The sequence below is a fragment of the Diceros bicornis genome, chromosome 2 (genome assembly GCF_020826845.1).
Source record: "Diceros bicornis minor isolate mBicDic1 chromosome 2, mDicBic1.mat.cur, whole genome shotgun sequence".
Classification (NCBI taxonomy): Eukaryota; Metazoa; Chordata; class Mammalia; order Perissodactyla; family Rhinocerotidae; genus Diceros; species Diceros bicornis.
In genome coordinates, this window is record NC_080741.1 from 53,638,574 (window position 1) to 53,662,853 (window position 24,280).

At 51.8% G+C, this 24,280-nt stretch overlaps 1 protein-coding gene across 3 annotated transcripts in view; it reads right to left on the reverse strand.

Moving 5' to 3' along the window:
* Positions 1 to 22,139: 22,139 nt before the first annotated feature.
* The window catches only part of RFT1 (RFT1 homolog), a 34,466-nt gene continuing 32,325 nt past the window's right edge, over positions 22,140 to 24,280 (reverse strand). For all 3 annotated transcript variants that reach the window (XM_058561112.1, XM_058561103.1, XM_058561121.1), the window contains exons 12-13: positions 22,898 to 23,147; positions 22,140 to 22,566 (exon numbers count right to left, since the gene is read on the reverse strand). In XM_058561112.1, the coding sequence (XP_058417095.1) occupies positions 22,399 to 22,566; positions 22,898 to 23,147 (418 nt within the window). In that variant the 3' untranslated portion in view covers positions 22,140 to 22,398. The remainder of the gene's footprint in view (positions 22,567 to 22,897; positions 23,148 to 24,280) is intronic.

A 24,280-nucleotide genomic window follows, 5' to 3' on the forward strand; every position in this document is an offset into this window, starting at 1 on the left:
CTGTGGCGGTATCACACATAGAAAGTAGAGGAAGATTGGCACAGATGTTAGCTCAGGCATAATCTTCCTCAAGCAAAAAAGAGGAAGATTGGCAATGGATATTAGCTCAGGGTGAATCTTCCTCAGCAAAAAAAAAAAAAAAAAAAACCACATTATATTGATCAAAAGAAGCAAGACACAAAAGAAAACATACTGTATGACTACAGTTATTTGACCTTCTAGCACAGCAAAACTAATCTCTGATGATAGAGGTCGGGATAGTGGTTACTTCTGGGGTAGGAGATGTTGACTGGGAAGGGGCACAAGGGAATTTTCTGGGGTGACAAACCTTGCTCAGAGTCGTGGTTACACAAGTGTCCATGTAAAAATCATTGAGTTGTACGGTCATGATTAGTGCACTTTACTGAATGTGAGTTATTCCTCAACAGGAAAAGTAAGCCTCCAGGCATGCTCTGAGATGAGGATCCCTTTGGGGCAGATGTGGGGAGAAGCAGGCAGTGGCCCTGTGCCTGCACACTAGCCCTCCCTCCGTCTAACCCCTCCTGCAGGACCCTGGCTAGGAATTGGTTCTCCTGGTCCTGGTTTCTGTGACAACTGAATGTCTAGCCCACAGGCTGGTGAATGAGATCGTTAATGTGTGAAGCAGCGGTTTACAGCATGGAGACTTTTACCGCCAGATCACGGCCTGACAGGCAACGTCATGCCCTCAAGAGAGCTGGACCACCTGTCACCGCTGGACCCTGGGCTTTTCTAAGGCCCCAGAACTGCCTGGCTGGAGTGGGGCATGAGGGTCAGCTGTAGCCAACATTGCTGGGGGGAGGGCTCAGCCCAACCATTTCCTGAGGGGCAGCCCTGGTGCAGGAGATGACAGGGTTTGACCTTAGTAGACCTTAGCAACTGCTTTTTCCTGCCCTGTCTTCTCCCCAAGCTCAGCCTACCCACTCCTCCCTCCATCCAAGCACCAGCCCTTCTTTAGACTGCCCCCTACCTGTTACCTTCTGAGCACTGGTTCTGCGGAAGAAACGACCCCATGGGACCCACATACATACCTGTGCCAAGACATGGTTGTCCACATGTGGAAACATACCACACACACATCCCAGCAGGATCCACAGCAACAGGCTTGGTCTTACAGATGTGCACAGGTGCCTGCAGACATGGCCACATAAACAACTGGTGCCGTGATAACAGTCACCATTTATTGGCCTCCTACTGAACGCTGGGCAATTTCTGACCAGCAGTTGCTTATGGTCCACTTCGTGTGTGCAACACCGCCCTAGGTGGTCCTTCCACGCATGGATTCATTCAATTCTCACCACAACCCCGTGTGGTAGTCAGTGTTCTGTCCACTTAGATGAGAAACAAGCTCAGAGAAAAGCCACCTGCCTGTGATCCGTCCACCCAACTGGCATTAGACATTCTCCAACATAACCCCCAAAGCGCTGCAGCAGACAGAAAACCCAGGCCTGCTCCTGCCCTTGCACCCCTTCTCCACCCACCTCTCTCAGGTGGGGCCTTCTTTGGTCAAAGGGGAGTGAGACCAGGACCTCCCAAGACTAGGCTTTTTTGAAAGCCCATTTCCATCACCGACTGGGTTTTCCCTCTATTTCCCCGGAGGCCTTGGTGTCAATTAGCCAGAAAATCCCCAGTGCTCTTTGTGGGAAGGCATGGAAGGGGGACAGGGAGCTCAGGGAGGGCTGGGAGAAACAGCTGAGGCACGTTCAGGATAGCCCAAAGACTGGACACTTCAGCCTCTCCCAGCACCTGGCCTGGTGGATGCTGGAATCCACACTGAGCTGCCGGGACCTGGGCCTGACCGTCCAGCTGCCCAAAGCACCCACCTGCCCATCACCTCTCAATCCGCCTTCCTGGTCCCCCTTCACCCCTTTTCTGGAGGCAGAAGTGAAGCCAGCGAGAGAGTGGGATTTGCTCATCCAGAGTCAGAGGTCTAGGAAAGGTCGACCTTTTCCAAGTGGGTCGCTTTGGGGCAGATCCCCCCTAATTAGATATAGCCCAAGCAGGGACCACGCCAGCCACACTTTCTGTCAGATGCCAGGGAGGAGCCTGGGGCCAGGGTGTAGGCCAGGTCCAGCCTGGAGAAGAGGGCCCAGCAGGCAGCTGACCTCAATCTCCAGGGTCTCCCAGGCTCGGGGAAGGGGCCAGGGTAAGAGCTGGCGGGCTCTGCTTCAGGAGACGCCTGACCAGACAGCTCCTGCCTCTGTTGACATGAAGACCTTTGGGGTGGTACCGGGTGCCTCCCACCTCTGTAATCTGGGCACATCCCGTGGGGCTGAGCAGAGGCGAGGCCCTTGGGTGCTCTTCCCAGCTCTGCCCCTGCCCCTCCATGTGACCTGATCGTGGGAGGTGTCTCCTTGGTTCCTTAATTCAGACAGGAGAGCAGATATGGGCCTCAGGCCCCAATGAGAATCTCAGGATGGGCTAGGAGGGAGGCTATTAGAGATAAGCAAGACTCTGCTTCCATCCCTGAGAGCACTGCCAACGGGAAGAGCAGCCAGGCCCCACCTCGTGGCAGCTCAGGACCAAGATCGAGGGGTGAGCCCCAGGAGTGAGAGAGAAGAAGGAGGGATCCCCAGTGTGGGGGGGCGTGAAGGGGGCTGGGTCTCAGCCAATGGGTTGATGGAAATTTAGTGGGGGCAGACTAAAGAAATTTGAAAGGCTTGGGGAGGGGAGGAGGACAGTGAGGAAGGAAGGGGCATGCAGGAGGCAAGAATTAAGGGTGCAAAGATCTGGAGGTGGGAATACGGGGCAAGTGTGGGGAATAGTGAGCATTTCCTTTAGGCTGGAGTGCAGGAGATGAGACTGGAAAGGGTTTGGAGGTTTGATCATAAAGGGCCTTGATGCCAGGAAGGGTAATAATACTGACACTGATGGTACCAAGGGCTCACTTCCGCTGTGATCCTTCCACAGCAACCACAGAGGTGGGGACACTGAGACTCAGAGAGAGCAAGTGATGAGTAAGTGGGGGAGCCCAGGCTTTCAGGCCCTGCACTCCCCTGACAGGCTACTGGCCTGTCGAGCGTGGTGACTGTAGGGAACACCACTGTACTCTGTACACAAGGTGACTATGTGAGGTGATGGATATGTTAATTATCTTGATTGTGGTGATTATTTCACAACGTATTTGTTGTTAGTGCCACTGAGTCGATTCTGACTCCTAGCGACCCTGTGTATAGCAGAGTGGAACCCTGTCTGGTCTTTTGGCGCCATCCTCTCACCTTCTGGAGCTATATCGGACGATGCTCTGCTGCTATTCATAGAGTTTTCATGGCCAACTTTTTCAGAAGTGGGTGGGCAGGTCCTTCTTCCTAGTCTGTCTTAGTCAGGAAGCTCCGCTGACACCTGTCCACCCTGGGTGGTATAGCTTTCAGCATCACAGCAACACACAGCTGACAGATGGTGGTGTGGTTCCCTGTGGGCTGCGGTAGTGAGAGCGCAGAATCTTAACCACTAATCCACCAGGGCTGGCTATGTACATAGATATCAAATCATCAAGTTGTACATCTTAAATACATACGATATAAATAAATAAATAAGATGAGCAAATTCATAAGTAATGAGGGAAATTCACACTGGAGGGAGATGTTTGGCAAAGCTTTAGTACGACAAGCCCCTTCATCCTGGGTGTGAGCACAGGCTTTTTGGAGGGCGATTTAGCACTTGCCTCTCAGCTCAGCAAATCCACCTGACAGCGTCTCCCGAAGAGACCCCCAAGGAGACCTGCACAGTGGTGTCCATCACGGCGGCCTGTGACAGCACCGCACTGGAAACAGCCTAGATGTCCAGGAATAGGGGAACAGATAAACCCCAAGGGGTGTCCATCTACGCATATGCGCTGCAGCAGTTGCAAGGACTGCAGAGGCGGGAGGGGGAGATGGCTGGTTTTGCGGGCTGTGTGTCCACAGGAAAGCAGGCTCCGCTGCAAGCACCTGGATCTAGAGTCTGGAAGATGTGTTCTGCTGACATTTCCTGCCCTGCTCTGCTTCTCCCACCTCCCTACCTGTCCCCGTCTACCCCAAATCTGACTGCTGGGGGTGGGGAGAAAGGAGAAAATAAGCTCTGAAAATAGTTTGAGATTTGAACTTTTAAAGAAAAAAGATTGAGTCTTAAAGCCAAAATGAGGTGACAGAGACAGGAAGTCAGGGCATCTGGCAGCAGTGTCATCACGAGATGGGCTGCCTACAGGGCCAGGGCATCAGCACAGCCAAGCCCCGTCACGGGGAGACACGCAGCAGTTCCCGTTCACACGACATTTGATAACTCAGCTCCCTACGGTAAACACATAGACAACTAAAATGCTCCTTTTTTTATAGAGTAAACCTGTTGTTTGGGTAGCACAAGTATTATTATTCTCATTTTATAGAGAAATACCAAACTGCTAACTCTGTGAACCCTGAGCTTGTGGGGAACAGGCCAAGGGAAGTCTTTTGATTTAATTTTATTGTATTATATTTTTAAAATGAGAATGTATTCACATATCTCTTATGTAATAAAAACTAAATAATTAATTTTAAAGGTTTAAAAACAGCAAAAATAGGGGCTGGCCCCGTGGCTTAGCTGTTAAGTGCGCGCACTCTGCTACTGCTGGCCGGCGTTCAGATCCCGGGCGCGCACCGATGCACCACTTCTCCGGCCATGCTGAGGCCGTGTCCCACATACAGCAACTAGAAGGATGTGCAACTTTGACATACAACTATCTACTGGGGCTTTGGGGAAAAAAAGGAGGAGGATTGGCAATAGATGTTAGCTCAGAGCCGGTCTTCCTCAGCAAAAAGAGGAGGATTAGCATGGATGTTAGCTCAGGGCTGATCTTCCTCACAAAAACAAACAAAAAAACAAACAAAAACAGCTAAAATAGTCTGTGAAGATGTATTTCTGTCTACTATTTATATCATTTCCATTATTTTTGTTTAATAGCTAGTATTTTTATTTGCTAATAAAAAATTCTTAAATGTGAAAAAAAGTTTAAAAATATTTTTCTAATTAAAAAAATTTTTTTGAAAGCTGAACAAAATGAAGGAAAAGAGGAAACTGAAGTCAAGGAGACCAGTAAAGTAATTGTTGGCAAAAGGGTGGTGAGGTCTGGGCCTGGGTGTCCCCATCTGTAAAACAGGCACACCGACTCCTATGGTCACTGGAGCTGTGGAGAAGACCCTTGCACCAATGGGGTGTCCTCTGCAGTCTGAGAAGTTTGTTCCCCAGACACTTGGCTGGAGGACAGCAATCCCCCAGGGCATTTAGGACTGCTCTCCCAGGCATGCTTGATGCTCACTTGTCTCAACCCACCGGGGGCCAATCCGAGCCATAGAGAAAGATCTGGCAATGGGGCTGCCTCCCCCATCAGACCACAGCCCTTGACTGGGCCCCCTATCCCAGTCCAGCAGCCAAGCTGAGGTCTCCACACATATCAGCTGTATGAGCCACAGCTCAGCTCAGACCCGGGCTCCAGAAATAGGCCCCCAAGACATCCTCATTGTCCAGTGCTCCCTGGCAGTATTGGGACAGCTGGCATCAGCCTCAAACTGCTCAGGCCCTCACCGGGGATATGATGCCCCGCAGCTCCAGGGCCCAAGGCCTTCTCCCTCTCTGGGAAAGGGCAGAAGCAGGGCTGCCTAGGCCAGGAACTACCAACCCATCGTCCTGGGCAGAGAGCTCCTAGCCTGCTCGGAGGAACAGGGCCAAGCAAGGGCTCAAAAGCAAGTTGTTGACTCTTGCGGCTGCAGGCACGGCCTCATGAGGCTGGCAGGGCTGCCATTGGTTCCCTTAATTGGCACCCACTTCCCAGGTAGTGCCAAGTGGCCCTAAATGAAGAGTGGTCACAGCATGGACCGGCTTCTTGCACAGCACCTCCTGCCCAGGAGAGGTGGGGGGGCATCCTCATGGAGCATGTGCCCCAGAGGCAGCCACTCCTGGGCATCACTGTCGGCCAGGTCCAGATAAGAGTAGAAGCCTCTAGCTAGGAGAGGTAGGGTCCAGAGAGGCACCCCGTTCCTGCCACAGCTATCAGGGGCCCTGTGGGCAGCACACATACATGTACACGTCAGGAGGTTACAGGATGGTGTCTCTGCGATGGCAGATCTGTGTGGCGGCTCAGACACAGGCTCTGCCGTCATCCTGCCTGGGCTGGGATCCTAGTTCCACCTTGCTGTGGGACCTTGGGCAAACGAAAGCCTCTCTGAGACTCAGTTTCCTCATCTGCAAAAGCGGGGTGATCTCAACAGCACTGCTCTCATGGAGTTGTTGAGAGTGTCTGGCTCCCGGTCAGCCCTCAGGAATGTCTACTCCAACCCAACCCATAGGGTACAGTCAGAGGAGTTATTCCCTTCCTCAGTGTTGCCGGAAGAGGCTGTTCTAATTTGTCCTCTGCCACTGATGCTCTAAGAAGGGGAGACACTGGGCAGGCTCAGGCCTGCGCTCTCAGGAGGTGAAAGCCTAAAGGCTCAGGGAAGTCTTGTGGTGTCTGGGGCTCAGGGGGACTTCTGGCCAGCGTCCCAGCCTCTGCTTGACCTTACTAGCAGCTGTGCAAAGTGTGGCTACTGCATCCGGGGGCCTGCCCGCCATGCCATTGTCTCCTGTCTGCCCTGCTCGCCTGCTCACCATCCCTTTGGAGGAAACACACGGGAGAGTTCTGCCCTCTAGTGGCCAGTGGCTGCCAGGCCTCTTGTCTTGGCTCCCGGGCCTCAGAGGAGCCCACTGCCCTCTCTACCTTCTCTAGTGCCTGCTGCACAGGAACAAGCCCATTTCACAGGGGCTGAAACTGAGTCCCAGGAGCCAGCACCCAGGAATCTTAATCTCTGAGCACTTTTGAGCCCTGAGGGCCCTTCTTCCAGACGTGAGCCCACCCCCCAACCTGAGGCTCTGGGTGGTCCTAGGGTCCTAGAATCACAGAGGCTAAGTTCACTAAGAGAGAGTCCTGACTGTGTCCAGGATGAGGGCACTCACTGATGGTCAACACAAGCAAAGGGGGGCGGGGAGAGCCTCAGCTCCCGAGCGGGGAGTGTGCTTCTGCCCCGGTGGGATGGGGCCTTCCCCCACATGCCCAAGCTCTTGCCTCCCCCATCACAGACTGTCATCAGGCTGCGACCAGTACCTGTGGGGAGCAGGGAGCACTGCAGGAGGTTAGAACCTGGCCTAGGGCTTGACACAAAGGAGCTTTGCCTCTGGACACCCATGTCTGCCCCAGGTGAGAGGAGGTGGGAGACATGGTAGGGAGCAGAGGGGCAGTCCCACTTCTCTAGGGAGGCACAGGCACGCACCCAGTCAGATAAAGAAAATCTTTCCTTGTCTTTACTGAGCTACTGACTGGGGCTGGCACTGAGGGTCAGCGAGGGGTGCAGGAGCCCCCAGCCCCTCCGTGCCTCTCTGCCAGACCCTGAGCCCTTCTTCCCTCCATTCCTAGAGTCTGAAAACTGTGAAGAGCCATGGCTTTGTGCCAGACACTGAGGATTCAGCATGAACAAGGTGGACCTGCCTGGCCCTGGAGCCAGCTGGCACTGGGGTAGGAGGTGGCCAGTGACAGTACAAGCTCGCTGGAGAGGAGGACTCAGTGTACACAGTGCTCAGGGGCAGCCCCATGCAATCCCACCCAGGTCCCATGAGAGACCCCATGGCTCTGGGGAAGGGCCTATCCCAGGAAGCCTCTAGGTTCTGACAAGGACATCAGAGCTCCAGGCCCCCCTCATACACTTCCTGCTCCCAATTAGCACTAATTGGACAAGTGGGAGAAACCACAGACCATGTAGCAAAAGCAGTCAGGTCTGCAGGATCCCAGGGAGGTAGCCCCCATCAGGGCCCAGGTGAGCCAGGCTCTGGGGGGGGGGCCCTGGGGTCCCTGTCTCTCTGAGAGGGGATCAAGTGACAGAGCCACATCTGCCAGGGACTCCAATGATCCCTCTAGAAGATGGGAGCTGCCCCAGGGCCAGGGCAAAAGCTGGGGAATGGGGAGCTTGGCAAACACACCCCTCTCCGTCTAGCATTTGAGGTCTTCCCATTAGCTCCTACCCCATTTCCTCTGCTCCCAGTCCTCATTCTCCATGTCACCCAATCATTCATTCATGCATTTATTCACTCATTCATTCATGCGTTAGGTGTGGAGTCTCTCCTACAGCCAGGCCCTGAGTCCCAGAGATGGACGTGTCAGGCTCACCTGGTCAGCAGGCCTCTGAGGAGCCAGGACCTCATCTTGGGGGCAGTGGATGGTCAGAGCAGGCCAGTGATAAGGTGGGTCTGAGAGTAGGGGAAGTCCTGGTACTTAACTCCTCCACTTGAGCAACCTTCTCCTCTACCACACCCCCACTCAGGCCTGAGCCCAGGTTGGCAGAGACCAAATGGGGCAACCCATTGGGCTGGCTCTAGTTCATTCTTGGTGGGGAGAAGGCCAGGCTGGCAGCATGGTGTGCTTGTGAGTAGAAGGGTCAGCCCTACATCCTCCTCCATGCGGCTTTGGTTGGCACTCTCTGGGTGAGGTTACGGGTCCCTCAATTCTTCAGACTGGACTTAGGGGATGTGTCAGGCTGTGTCCACATCCATGACCAGGCCTGTGGGCAGAAGAGCTGCCAGGAAGGCCTTAGGATTGAGGGGTAGGAGGAGTGATGGGCTCCAAGTCTGAGCTGCTCTGGGGTGGGGCTGGAACATGAGTGAGGGCCCTGAGCCAGCCAGCCCCCTTTGCACTACACCACACGGCTCAGGCCTCAGCCCTGAGCTGAGGTGGTGGGAAGAGTGCCTCCTCCTCCACCCCCACAGTGTGTCCAGCCTGCCCTCCACCCCATGCCCCAGAACATCACCACCAGGGAGACAGGGGCTCAGCTCTGCTCCCCTCCCTTCCCCACCTTAGAGACCAATCAAGTTCTGGGCAATTTGGTGTTGCCATGACAACCACACACTTTCTTCTTCCTTACTTAGCAGATTGAATCTGAGTTGCCAATTAAATCCTGGTGAGTTCTCTGTTTAGAAAGCATGTGGCTGCTTGGAGAGATCTATGCATCTTCCATTTCCCAAGTGCCTTTGACGACTGCTCCCTGTTTCTTGATGGCTGAGGCAGGAGAGATGTGCCCTGCATCACTCTCTGTGCCCCTGGGGTGGTCCTGGCCCAGGGCAAAGCCTCCCATTTACAGGAATGCATGGATGACAGTCTGGTGGGCAGTCTCTGAGGTGAGATGGACGGTGGTCTTTGGAGGCCCCAGACAATGCAAAGGCCTCTCCAGTGCGAGGCACAGGGGGTTCAGCAAGAGCTCTTGACTCAGGAGGCTCTCTCTGTCCCCTTCAGGAGTACATGCTGCCCTTAGGGAGTTGTCTGTGTGTGAACAATTGGGTGACCCGGCCTTTGGGCCCTGGGACCCCCAGAACCACTTTAATTGCCATGCCTTCCCCAGAGATAACCTTAGTCTCCTCTGACCAGCAAAGGAAAAGAGTTGCCTCCAGTGCAGAGCTCACTGGGAGTGGGGTCAGAATTCAGCTGTGGATGGAGGAGACCTGGGGTGGTGGTAAAGAGTGGCCCTGTCTGTGATGAGTGGGGATGCTGGTGGCCCTGGGAGGCGTGGGTGGGGGCTGGTTTAGCATGCTTAAGGGGAGTTAGCCATAGGGTGGTCAGAGAAAAGTGTGGACCTGGACTTGTGGCCCAACCTGTTCTCAGATCTGCCTGGGATAGAGATGGAAATGGGCATGGGGAGACTCACCGGGAGGGGTCACTCAGGATAGGCAGGGAAACATGCCTCTGCCCTCTGCAGTCAGGGCCAGAGCCTCTGCACCATGTGCAGTCCTGCTGCATGTTAAATCCACCGCATGGTCCTGTTTACATGGCTGCTGCCCCACCCCACTGGGTTGCAGGATCCTCGGGCTGGGGGCTGGACCTTGACCATAACTGCATCTCCTGGGCTAGGCCCACGTCTCCACCCCTATCTTACTACTTTTATGATGTTGGGCAAAGTTCCTTAACCTCTCTGAGCCTCCGTATTTTTGCTCTGGGGAAGGAGGGGGCCAGTGGATGGGTGAGAGGGAGCAGGAGGGTGAGGGGTTCCTGGAGCAATGTCTCCAGGGAAAACCTAGAATCCATGGTACCTGCTGAGGTTAGTCATGTTGAGAAGAGCTTTATAGTGTTTCATCAGAGTTTTGTGATTTTGTAGGGAAGAGAATAAAGTACAACAACAACAAAAAAAGGAAAAAAAAGAGATAATTAATAGCTTGAGGAAAAACAATGGATTGCAGCAGAAAGGAAATAGGATATTATTTCATTTAGCAGAGAACAATGTTTACATAGTTTCAAACATGTAAACATTAAATATCAACTTACTCCAAATCATGACATTGGAAGAATGGGGAGGGAAATGTGTGGAGAGGTGGCTACCAGAGTTCATTTTTCCATACTAGGAGGTCAATATTCTAAAGGGGAAAAATCAAGAAATAGCAATATAAGCAAAGTATTTAGAAATATAAAGGGAAATGGAAGAAGAAATCGCCAAAAGAACTGAAAGTCGTGGGCCAAGGAGGGGGAGCTTGGGGCGGGCAGCAGAACCTGCCATTTTTGGTTATCAGCCTTGTAGTATTGTTCAACTTTTAAAACTATGTACATGTATTATTTTGATCAAAAGAAAAATTGAAGATAAATACCGGTAGAGTTTAGATAGAGAGCAGGACGAGGCTTGAGAGGTGGAGTAAATCGTCTAGGGTCGCAGGGTCAGGAGATAGCATCTTCGGGACCGTGCTCAAGTCGGTGCTGAAAGGCGTGAGAGCTTGATGTGACCTGTCAGGACCGTAGACTCCATCCACAGGCCGGGCCGCTCACCAAGCTCCCACCAAGGCTACAAAAATGGGCCTCCAGCCTAAGTGGCTGCACCTCACGCTTCTGGGCAGAAAAACAAGGCCCCTGGGAAACGAGGCCTGAAGCCACTTGCCCAAAGAGGCCATGTCACCCTGAGGGAGGAGTGAGAGCAGCGGGCTTTTGTTCCCAGTTTCCCATCCAGCAGGGCTGGCTAATCAGCTTCTCCAGGAGGAGGGCTGGGGCATCAATGACTTTACTGACACCCAAAGGTGTGTGACAGACACACACTCTCCTGCTGAGTGTGCTGAGGGTGCACTGAGCCTGGCACACCCTTCTGTCTGTGGCTGAGGAGGCGGTGGAACCTGGAGGGTCAGGTCCTTGTTGCTAGCCTGTGCTCACCAGGGACACTAAGGGCCACTGCTCCCCCAGGGTTTTCCCGGCCTCTGTAGTGGGAAAGACTGTCAGTTGAACGACCAAGTGACAGGTTGTCATGTTGTCACAGTTAATGCTGACCATTGCCTGGGGTCCTGGCACTGTGTGAAGCCCTCGTTAGACATGGAACTCAAGCGAATGGAGGGGTTCGGCCACTGGCCAGCAGGTTCTGAGTCCGGGGCTACACACTGGCTGGTCATTAACTCTGTGACCTTGTCCAGGCAGGCTTCTTTCCATCCCAGGCTCCCTTAGGGGTGAGGTGGGGGCTGAGAGGTAGTGACCTGCTCTGATGGGGCAAGTGCCCTCTCAGGGTTCATCGGCAGGCAAAATGCAGAAGCAGGGCCAGTTGGTACTTAGAGGTCTCTGTGTCAGGATAGTCACTACCACACAGTGTACAACATAGCAAAAAACCGGAAACAACTTTAAATGGTACGCCATGTAGTAAAAAAGAACATCGTAGAGGACAGTATAAGCAGGGCAAGACATGCACCGCATGCAAAGTGGCAAGAAGCCATGGACAGGATGTGGCGTTTCCGTAGCTGTCTACAGGGCACTGGCTGCCCCAGGATAATTTATGATTTATAAGGAATACATAAAATATATAATACTATCAGGAGATAAGATTATTTATTATCAGGAAAAACAACACACGGAGATATTTTAGACTCCGTGATGACTTCTGCTCTGGTCTAGCTCCCCTGCCTGAATACCTCAGAGCGCACAGGCCTGCCAGCTCTCTAACTCTCCACTCCAGCCCAAAGATCTGCTGCACAATGGCTGTCCGTTGTTGCCACAATGGCCCTGGAGCAACAGTGGGCAGGGATGAGCACCTTTTGTAGATGGAGAAGAGGTAAAGCCACTCCAGCATCTCATGAGAAGACAAAGGCAGGCTGGATTTAGAATGTGATTCTCACGCTCTCCAGCTCTGTGGATTATCTGGATCAACAGCTGATCCCTGGGCCAAAACATTATCTTCCAAGCTGCAAAGGCAACCAGAGCTCTTGCAGAGTTGAGGGGAATGGCCTATGGAGTCTGACAGGAGTGGAGGAGGCCTGGAGCAGGCAGCTGTGTGGATCAGATCCCGGCACACCCAGGTCACAGCTCTTTGAGGAGGAGGAAGAGGAGCAAGAGGAAGGTCTGATGGAACCCCACCACTCAGATATGACCCAGACACTGAATGTCAACAGCCTTATACCTTCCCCAAGGATCCAGGCCAGGCCCAGACATATCTGGTGTCTCCCCACTGTCCGTGAGTCCTAACCATGAAGAGAACATGCTTCCCGTCTTAGGAAAACTCCACCGTAACAGTAGCACTCAAGGCAGCACCCTCTGGGCACCTATGTTCTGGCCTTTCCCTTCCTCCCAGCTGTTTCTGGAAGGAGAAAGCCAGTTGATCTGAAGCTGGCATCCTCCATTCCAATCCAGTGAAAGAAAAACAACAAAAACAGAGTTTGCCGAGGTTAAGTCTGAGAGGCTGACTGCAGAGACAGTGGTTGGTTCTTGTTGACTTTTTTTAGGGTGAGGAGTAAGAAGTCAACAAGTTTCCAGATCAGCTGCAATGAGTGGGTTCAAGGTGAGGACATCGGCAAATTGGTGAGTGAGGCTTTGCGGGGGGCGCGGGAGTGTCCTCGTGTGTCACCATAGTCCAGGCCTAAAGCTGAGGCCAGAGGGGTCTGTGCCCACGGCCACCCACCCGCACGGCAGGACCAACTCAGGCCTTTCTGTTTTCTTTAGAAGCTGCCAACAGCAGCTGGCCCTCCTTGGACAAAGCACATTCTCTTCTATCACCAAGGGCCTTTTTTCTTTCTGCTTTAATCTAAGGCTTCAGGGAAATCTCAACAACCAGCTGAGGCAATTTCTGAAATTGCTGAAAATCATTTCACAAGCTTCTGAAGCATCCCCTCTTGTTCTGGGGAGCTGCTCAGGCTGAGCGTGAAAGAGGGCATTTGCCGGCCGCTTGTGGCCTCCCTAGAAGCTGTGGCTTTGCTTGCCCAGGCCTGGCTCTGCAGCCTTCCTGACCCATGTCCTCACCCTTCTAATCTCCTTCCAGCAGCCTGAGCTGAAAAGGAGTTTCCTTTTCTCTTCACCTGCAGCTTTGCCTTCAAGGAAAGGGGAAAGAAATGTTTCCACTGAAGGAAGAAAAGACTCTGAGCCACATGCACGCAGCTTCTGTGGCCCGGGGTTGGGTGGGTAGGAGGGAGCAGGTGGGGGTGAGATCAGCATTCCCAGGGGCCACAGTTCCTCTCAAACTCTGTTTGGCAGATTTATAATTCCACTCAAGAGCGAACACCAGGCTGGGGTCAGACACTCCCTGCTCAGTGCTTTACCTACACCCTCTCATTTATGCCTTGCCACATCCTATGAGGCAAGTGCTCTTAATGCCCATTTTTAGATGAGTAAACTGAGGCTCAAGGGGATTAACTACCTTGCTCAAGGTCACACAGTTTGAAGTGGGGCTGGGTCTGAGGTCCGCCTCCAAGCCCCTTCTGGAACCACCACAATCTGCTATCCCAATTCTCAATGGAGAAGGCAAATAGGCCTGTTGGAAGAAAGGGACAGGAGCATGTTGGGGACAGAGAAGCCCGGGAGGTCAAGAGCATGGCAGCTGAGCCTGACAAGGACAAGGGCCCAGCGGGCAGGGAGCTGGGGAGAGGAGTGAGGGTTGGAGGCCAGAGAGCAGGTGTGGCCAGCAACTGGGGCTCCTGAGAGCACCCTTAGAACCAGCCCTGGCAGAAACCAAGGAAAAGGATGGGGACTTGTGTTTACCAACACCCTGTGCTCTGGGTTAAGTGCCTTCTGTGGGTGACAGGGTGAAGGAAAGAGGGGTTAAATCCCCAGTATTGGTAATGCCCTCGCTTCTCTCTCCTTTGCCAGCTCAGGCATAAACAGGCCTTTGAGTTGGTCAGTAGGGGTGAGGGTGGGGAGAGCAGGGCCTGGGCTGGGGATGGAGGTGGGGTGGAGAATGTCAGGAGATGACGGGCCGAGGGATGGGGAGCAGAAGAGGAAGCGGGCAGGGAGGCAGGTACATGGATGTTTAGGAGGCCTTGCTGTGGGTTGTGTTTTCCAAGGTGTTCAGGGCTGAATTTGTCCCCTCTGTTCTCCTTTCATCCTCCCTGGGTCATGCAAGCTGGGCTAGTGACAGATGAGGAAACTGAGGCACAGCAAGGCAAGATCTCCTGCCCATGGTTACAAAGTGAGGCAGTGGCCTGAGAGGCCCAAAGTTAGCCACCTTCCCACTCCTTGGTGGTGTCCCCTGGGGTCAAGGACACCAACAGACAGGGGCTGTGGGGTACAGAGACCTTTTTCTTTGTAATGCAACATAAGTTTTTGGCCAGATTTATTTCTCTCAAATATTTCTTATTCATGCTAATGCCAAAGCCCCTGCAAAACAATTACCTTACATTCTTTAAGATGGAATGAAGACTGAGGCAGAGGAGGAACTGTAGGAAAAAATGAGTCATGGAAGGTCAGGGAGGAGGTTTAAATCATTCAAATCCCGTGGATGTCAAACGTGTTTTGTTTTTTAAATAAAAAGAACCTTTCTTTCAAGCAAACTCTTAAACTAACCCCCAAATTCCAAAACAGATAAAAACGATGCTGCTCTAAGCGGAGCAGGAGCAGGATGGCCCCTCTGTCCTCTCAGGCTCACAGAGTTAACACCACAGATCAAATCGAGCCTGTGTTTAATCAGGGAGGAACTGAGCCTGAGGTAAAGGGCTGCAGGTCTGGAATCAGGCAGTCCAGTAGATGACCAGAGTTCTGCCACTTTCTTCCTAGCTGATGGCCCACGGCAAATCAAGTCACTTCTCTGTGCCTGTTTTCTCACCTGTAACACGCAGACAATGGAGGGTGCTGCTGTGAAGATTTAACAATGAACAAGTGTCAAGTGTGTCCTCACTCATTACCTGGCACATACTCAGTGCTCCACAATTGGTGGGGTGAGGGAGACTCGTTTAAGGTCACCCAGTGAGTTAGAACAAGAAGCTAGCCCAAGGTATAACTGATGCCACACATGCAACACCATGTACCAATTAGAAACAAACCCTGCTTGGGTACTTCAGAAGGCAGACATGGACGCAAGCGGATTTCCCCAGTGATGGTGCAGATGGAAGAAAGGCCTCAGGCAGGACACCTCTAGGGTCCCTCCACCCAGAGTCTGGCTCTCAGCCCTGTGTTTGCAGGTTTGCTGCAGGAGAGCTGAGAGGAGGCGAGGACAAGTTGCCAGTGTGCTTGGGCAGCATGCCATCAGCCCCACTGGGGAGCCACATCTCCACATGATTCACTCACGCTTGCAAAAGAAAAAAATGCAAGTAGCTCTGTCCCTTCTGTTGCCCCCCATAGCCTGACATCTGCACACCTGCAAGAACATTCTCTTGTCATTGGAGAGATGTCCCTTAGGAATCTCACAGGCCACGTGAGGAAGAAAGGAATCTTCAGCTCTAGTTCAAGAACATAAAAACGCACTATACTTATCTGGTTTGTTCATAAAACTGTTGCATTAATGCCCTGGGGGAAACAAAAAGGAAAGCTATTTTGGCAACATTGCCTGCTTTGGTTGGGCTTACGTGAGGAGGAAAACAGTCCGTTTTTCTCATGGCTATGGTGTTTTGGTTCTCCTGGGTCTTCATGCTTCTTCCTGCATGGCCCGTGCCGGGCCCTCAGGAGGGCCAGACACAAGTGCGCTCCAGGACTGGGGAGGCTGGAGTTAATCAACGCCAGGGTTTTCAACACGCACCTACTGAAAGGACTGAGGCTCCTATGTCACCCAGCTTCCTCTCGGGCTTCTCATAATTCTCCTGGGAGCAGCGGTGGAAACCAAAAAGCCTTCTGAAAGAGGCCCTCTGGCACCCCTTATGCCAGTCACCCTGGTGTCACCTTTCGTGATTTTCAAAAGGAAATGCAAAGAAGTGAGTGAGGAGTAGGTGAGCTGGGAACAAAACCAACGCTGCCCACAGTGAGTCACACTTTCATTTCAGACTTCTCCCTTTGCTCGCACCCGACACGGCTGCGTGGAAGCCACACACTATTAGTTCCATATAATTGAAAAGCGTGTCAGGATCTCTCAGACACGAACCAGAAACATGCTGCTCAGTAGTCACCTCCAACGTGACTAATGCAGTTGTGTCTTAATTAGTCACTGCTCACTGACTGCGCTGACAGCATCAGAGCCCTGTTCCAAGGCCCCAGTTTGTGACAGGGTGGTGCAGACAAGATTAAAGGACCGGGAGTGGCTAGTTTCTCAGGTCCCTTTCACACTGAGCACTGTAAACCGAGGTGGCCTCTGCCAAATGCACTTGTCAGGCCAGCGCAACATTGTGACCATAGAGTCAACAGGGCCATAACTTTGGGACACATCTATTGGAGGAAGGGAGGAAATGAGACAAATAAATGCTGGTCTAGAAGATTCTTTCACAAGTCAGATGTTATGTCATGGGCCCTCATGTAGCTCCTCGGGGGCTGAAGGGGCAGCCCTGGGTGAACCATGCCACCCTGCCCAGCCCTTTCCTAGAGAGAGAAATGGGGGCTCACCTGACCCAAGGGCAGCCCATCCACTGGCTTTCCTATGCCCCATGACGCACAGCAGCTGCCCTATAAAGATGACCCGGGCCACTTCCATTTCTCCCTCAGAGGCTTTACATTCAGAAGGGAGCTTAAAGCTGAGAGAGATTGGGGGCTGGAGATAAAAGGTCGTGAAAGAGACTGTCTCACCAATGGAAGAAGTTGGGCCTCTGCACTGAGAGTAGCATCTGGTTCTGGGGACTGCTCCTCTCACTGCTCACCATCCTGACCGCCCACTGCCTGAGCCCCAGCAGAGGTGAGAATCACCCCAGCGTGAAGCCAGGAGGAGCAGAGAGGGCCAGGAGCTGCCCAGTGCCCGGCGCCCGCCAGCCTCACCACAAGGCAGCCTCACAGGCTCCGCCTTGCTCCTCCCAGCACCCCTACCCTCCTTCCCAAAGCTTCTCTTTGTTCATTCGGCCTCACAGGTGCAGTATCAGTGCCCTTCAACTCTTCAGGAGTGACTGAAACGGAAACAAAATTTACTGGCTCCAAAATACAAACAAAGCTTCAAAATCGATGTTTAAACGTCTATAGAACATAACATCATGCCAATTAGCCAACCACAACTCGTATATACGTATATTCTCGTTATGTTCCATGTGGGACATGGTATACTGTAATAGGTTGACAAACTGTGGGGAGGGGTTTCCAAAGTGAGGGTGCAGGAGCCTGCAGAGGCTGGGACAGAGTTCTGGGTGCACTTACTCTGCTGAGGACCTAGTTCACGAAGGAAAGACCTAACTCCCAACATCTCACCTCTAGCACTTTCCACGTAAGGCCACACTGCCCAAGAAGGATGGAGAAGTCAATAGGCAAAGAGCGGACTGCACTTGGGACAGGGGCACCCAGCAACTTCTGCTAATTCATCTGGAGGATAATTAAGAAATATTCATAAGACTTCCTTCATTAGGCCCCTAAAGGAGGCTGAACTACATGTGGAGCCTGCTTTTCCAATTTTATCTGATATACCCAGACGGTTCTGGTTAAAAATGAATAACACTAAATAATGGGACTGGTTAAGCCACGGTATTTGGGGTCGGATTGATGAGGCAAATCAATATGAGTCTTTCTTCCCCCCAAATTCTTCAAATAAAACATCTTTGGGCCAGCCCTGTGGCTTAGGGGTTAAGTGTGCGCGCTCCGCTGCTGGCGGCCGGGGTTGGGATCCCAGGCGCGCACTGACACACCACTTCTCCCGCCATGCTGAGGTCACGTCCCACATACAGCAACTAGAAGGATGTGCAGCTATGACACACAACTATCTACTGGGGCTTTGGGGGGAAAATAAATAAATAAATAAAATCTTAAAAAAAAAAAATCTTTTCTGCTACCCTTGAAGTTAATCAGCAAATGAAATATTTACAACATTAAGGGCTAATTCACCCAGGTATAGTAAATAATAGTAAAATAAATAATTTTTCATCTGCATCTGATTGGCTCATAAGTCTCATTTCCAAATTAAATACCTGAGTCTCAGTTCCTTCCTGGAGACTCATGGAACAGTCAGCAAATAAAATGACATTTCAGTTGCTCTTTCCAGTTCTCTGTGTTTCACTGTCTTCAAGAAATTTCTAGGAAACCCTGACAATTATGCCTCAGCTCACCTTCTTTCCAAATCTGGTCCTTTCTGACAGGCCCCACAGGCCTCCTGGCTTCTGGTTTGCGTTCTAGAACTCTTCCTTAGGGCCACTGAGAACCCTGAGCAAGTAGCATCCTGAACTGGTGGGTCAGCTCCTAAAGGTTCTCAAGCACAAGCTCCTGGTGGGAGCTCTCCTCTCCAGTAAGCACCTTCCATGCTCTTCTTACTTTGCTATCAATGCCCAAGGATCACACCCCTCTGCCTCTGGCCTGGCCTCCCCTGAGAGCAGGGGCTTGCAAGTATGTGAAAGGGTCCTCTGCTTATTCTTTCCCTTTCCTAGTCTCCCCCACCCCCAGGCCCATCCCATTTTCAGCCATGGCTGTTCTAAGACGGGGCAAGGGATCACATTCTCCCTGATTTTTGCCCGAGGTAACTGAATTCTATCCATCCCAGAAGCCACACAGCAGCACTCGGAGCTCCTACGTTCAGGGGCCTGCACAGCTTCTCACCTGAGCCTCTTCTCCTTCAGGTCCTGGATGCTCTCAGCTCCTGTCTCTTCCTCAATATCAAAGGTGCTCAGGAAAGAATCCCTGAAGGGGTTATTTTACATCTCAGTGTGAATGAGTCACTGCGTCCTTCTCTGGGGGAATGGAATTCCTAAGTCTCCTCTCAAATTATGGAATAACAGCTTTTGATCTCAATGAAAGGAAATTCAAGCACCAGATTGAGGAAGACATAAGGGTGAAGGGGTACCATAGACTCCCTAAAAATCATACTGTCTAAAATCACATGCTTGCCCTACCTGCCCCTAATATTGGTCTTGATCTATCAAAGAACGGGCTGTGTAATTTAAAAACATGACCAAGACAAGGACCAGGCCAGGCAGAGAAGAGGGGAGAGAGAGAAAAGTGCAATAAACAATGGGAAATACTGCCTCGGGCGGGAAGGGAAGTGCAGTGATAAACTACCAGGCCTGCCAGTCCCAGGCACAGAAGCTCCACTGCAGAGGCCAGAAACTGCCCGCTCTGTAAAAGTCACAGTCCAGTCACAACATTGATGTAGGAAAAATGTTCTGGCAAGGAACAAAAATGGTTCATATACTCAAGCTACTTGCCCATCTTCCTTTCAAAATTTAAGAATGTTTTTTCCTTTTTGGAAGGAGAAGGGGCATGAAAGAAAAATCTTTACAAAGATATGAAGAAAATGATTTATTCATTTTAAAATCAGGGGATTGACATGAAATTAGTAACATGACTACATGAAAGAAAAAAGACGGGAGGAGGTGCCCTACTAGAATTAGGCTGGTGAGTGGCAGGGAGCAGGACAGAATACATAGACCTCCAGAGCTAAGAGTCGGCGCTGAGTAAGCAGTTAGTAGCGCAGCAGCCGCCCCCTCTGAGGGATGTCACAGGTCAAAGCTGAAGTCACCATCACATATACGTGGCCAGAGCAGCATGGAAAGAAGAAATTCTGTTTTTCTCACCACCAAAGGCTTCTCTGTGAAGGTTGTGCTTTAGAGACCTTTTTCCCTGGAGAAGTAGCCTCACTATATTTTCAGTGGTACTTAAAGGCAAAAGTGTGTTCCCACCAAAAATCCTTCTCCGGTAAAGTGAGGCAGCTCAGCACACACATATGCAAGCACCCTGAGGCACAGTGTGGCTCTAGGGGGGCCAGCAGAGGGAAGCACCAGAGGCAGTGGTCAGTCCCAACTGCGCTTCAGGGAGGCGGCCAGGGGGCGGAGGTAGAGGTCCTCGGAGAACTGAGAAGGGCCTGCTGCCAAAGTGCTGACAGTGCAGGAGGCAGGGGCTACTGATGGGAAAACACCTGCTCCCCCAAAACACTCGGCCATGGACACTACTCTTCAGGACATGGGAAGGAGCCCTGGGCTGCCCTCCCAGCTGCCCACCTTTCAAGAGGGGCTGGCCCTGACTGCGGCAGCCCTGTGCTGACAGCAGAGCCAGGCAGGCTGCATGCAGACAAGATGAGAGAACAAGCACTCGCTGTCAGACACAGAGCCTCTCTCCACGCGGGAGAGCAGAGCAGACACCTTGGTGGCCCTGCTCCTGAAGAGCTGGGAAGTCAGTGATGCTGCTCAGGTGATAGCAGCTCTCCTCCTGGAGCACAGAACAGGCACTGTGAACATTTGCACGACTGCTCCTGGGCTCTGACGCTGATGAGGACGATGGGTGTGCCAACCTCACTTTGCCAAAAAAGCTGATCCCAGAGACCTGCCCCCAGAGACGCAGATTCCAAAGGTCTGCTGTGGGTCCTGGGAACCTGCATTTCTAACTTGCAATCCAGGTGATTCTGAGGCAGGTAGTTCAAGGACCATGCTTTGAGTCTGGGGTCAAATGGGCATGGGCATGGGGTGGGTGACAGGGTCCTAGGGGAGCGAGGGGGTGGTCAAGGGCAGCAGAGAAAGAACTTGTGAGGGCCAAAGGCCCATATCTGTGCACTTGAGAAAGAAAAAAAGTACACAGGAGAGACGGAAGTCTGTCTTCTGCGTGCCCTCCACCCTGCCACATGGGACAATCAGTTCTTCTGAGCAAGCCTGACCCTGCCTCACAAAGCATGACCAAGGCCATGCTTCTGGAGGGCCTCTGATTGCTCAGTGACACTTTGCATTTAGCTCCATTTCCCTCCAATTAGTGCAAATCATTCTCCTTTTGAATAAAAAGGTGCAGGTGCCTGGGCCCTAGTCACTGCACTGGTGGGCCTTGATCCTTGGCCCCTTGGCTCTGGGCCAGCGGATTTAACCTATGCATTATAGCCAAACCACCATCTGATACAAGTTGCCCAGGTGAACACTCTGCTCTCTACGTGTAAACATAGAAAGTTTAGGGACATTGGGGCCAAATGATTACTATTACCATCCAAGCTAGTCATCTAGCTCCAAAGGTCAGTCACATCCACAAGGAATTACTACACTAATGAAAGAAGAAAAATGCTTTGCGGCCTCCAAACAATGCCTGTGACCTCACCTGCTGGGTGCAGGGTGCCGGGTGAGGGTGGTGAGCCTTAGCCTAGGCTCCTATTGTAGCCTGGAGGACCAGACCCCCAGGCCTGCCACTCTTGTTCTAGGGCTGGAATTCAGGTGTACTCACCAGTGCTGGAAGTCATGGGTCACTGGGAGGGGCCTGACTCAGTGATACTTGCCATACAAAATTTACCTATTTTATTCTGAGGGAAAAAAGATACAACTGTTCCACTTGAATTGTCATCTGTGCAATCTCCAAGTGAGAAGTTACAGCCAGCTGCAAAGCAGCATTCCCTTTAGGGGACAAGGTAGCTCACACTGGATCACTGTTCTCTTCAAGGTCACCCTCTTTTGGGTGGCCAGGGCAGGGGTCCTGAGCCAGCTTGCACCAACTCTGGGAAGCCTGTGCTGGCCCGGGAGACGCAGCAGTGAGGATGAGGCATGACTCCCCCAGCCAACTCAGGGAATTGTGATCTGAAAGACTTCAGGTTTTCACCTCCTAGATTTCTCATTGAGTAACGTTTTTCCTTCTCTAAAAGCTCAGACCACAGTGTTGACATGGGGAAAGCCACAACTCAGGGCCACCTATGTTCTTGTTGTTGTAATGTACATGACATTAGGTCTCCTTCCTCCTTTTACAGAAAAAGTTAAATATTCCTGTGAAGGGAAAAATGGCTGCATCTCTTTTTCTGGGCCAGAAGATTATTAACTATTAACATCCAGGATATAGACTGTTGGAGCATGTAGCTCCTAAGGTCAATCGCACCCCAAAGGAATTAATAAATTAATCAAAAAGAAAAATGCCAATGAGAGTAAAATGGTGAAAAAAATAATTGTATCTATTTTAAAAGAGCTTGTAGGCCTTCCTTTAAAAATGGAACTTTTCCTTCCTGTTTCAGACTTCAACTGGACAGTAAGTATTTGGTCTGTTGATTTTCTCCACTGTCTCACCTGCTTAGGTTGGTCTCACTCCACTGCAGACCCCCAGCAGGGCTCTTCTGCATGGAAAAGGTGTTCCACCCACAAAACCGCCCCACAGCTGGTCCAGGTGCCACCGGTGTCAGTGCATCCCTGAGGTCACGTCATTTTGTCAGCGAGTCTGGACACACCTAACTGAGTCCTAAGAAAGTGGATCAGCTTGGTCTCTGTGAGGAACGTTGTCCCGAGAGTAGCTCCCAAACAGAAGGTGCCCACAGCAACATGCGCCAGCCTGGCTGGCCAGCCCTGATCACAGCAGAGGAACACCTGTGGAAAGAAAGCATTGTCACTGTCCCGGCCCCTCCGTCTGTACCTCCTTCCTCTGGGGCAAGCCGGGGAAGGCAGAGGCCTTACTGTTCCAACTTTGAGTCAGACAGAAGGTGTGACAACCGCATACTGAGGGTCTACTCTGTGCCCACTAGTAACATTGTCTGGTCACATCTATCATAAGGTGCTGTCCTAGAGACTGAGCAGAAGGGGTAAGAGGAGGCAAACACTTGTCCAGCTGGTTCAGGCAGTGCAGGAAGGGGGAGCCCAGCATGAGGGACAGTGGGCAGTCCTCAAAAGCACGTGGCGGGAAGGCTGCAGGGAGTCTCACCTCTGAAACACCAGTGATCCCACCACTGAGGGCAAACACCCCGAGGAGGACCGGTGACAGGTACAGGCCAGCCAGGGGCCTGTAGGGGCTCTTTCGGTAGTAGCGGTGGATGAAGCGAAAGCTCTGTGTGATCCGAACGGCCATGTTAAAGCAGTTGGCCAAGATGAAGCCCACGCTGCCGCACCAACGGGTCAGGAGATAGGATAACACCAGGAATGAGGATGACAGGGCCAGCATTGTGCAATTGTACCTGGGGAGGGGGAGACAAGAAAAGCAGGGCAGTGGACAGACAGGACTGTTACCAAAAAACGTGGCAGTGAACACGAATTCACAGAAAGCACCTCCGAGTTCCCATAATCCAGCTGGTTTTCATAACATCGAATGCTATATGGATAACATAGAAATAGGCTGTCCCCCTCACCCCTGAATAGAAAAGTAAGAAAATGAACAACTCAAGATACCTATAGTTTTTAAGGATAATAATCGGTTAGTTTAAATGACACTTTGTGATCAAAACACATAAAAATCTTGTTCAGCCCAAGTCTTCAACGTGAGGCTCAAGAATACGACCCGGGGGCCGGCCCTGTGGCGTAGTGGTTAAGTGCGCGTGCTCCGCTGCTGGCGGCCGGGGTTCGGATCCCGAGCGCGCACAGACGCACCGCTTGTCAGGCCATGCTGTGGCGGCATCCCATATAAAGCAGAGGAAGATGGGCACGGATGTTAGCCCAGGGCTAGTCTTCCTCAGCAAAAAGAGGAGGACTGGCATGGATGTTAGCTCAGAGCTGATCTTCCTCACAAAAAAAAAAAAAAAAAAAGAATATGACCTGGGTAATAATTATATATGAACGCTAACTCTGGGATAGGCACTGTGAGGGGTGCTAGGGATACACTGGTGAAGGAACACACGTGGCCCTGGCCCCGTGGAGCTTGGATTCATTTTACAGACAAGGAAACCAGGCACAGAGAGGCTGTTTTGTGCCTGAGGAGTGAGCCGATATGCTAACCTGACCCTTGGCCCCTAAACTTCAGCACCTCACACGGCTTCCCTTGGGAAATGCAATAGCCCCGTAACCCTGGCCAGGGGTCCTCACTCAAAGCAAGTGACCAGCCTTCACAACGAAATGTAAACAGGGAGCAAGGCCTGGAACCCCTTCCATGTTTTCCAGCCTCTTACACATCCTTTCTCCTGCTCGCTAGATCTCTAGAGCTCTTTGGATGCTATGACTGGATGAATTATACTGCTCTTTTCACTTCTCTGATTTCAAAGCAGCATGTCACTTAGTTATCTTTACTTCTCAGCAAGGATAAAGTAGCTGCCATAGTCCTCCAAAAGGCTTATGGTAGAGCCACGAACAAACTTCTCTAGCATCTGGTTTCTGCCTA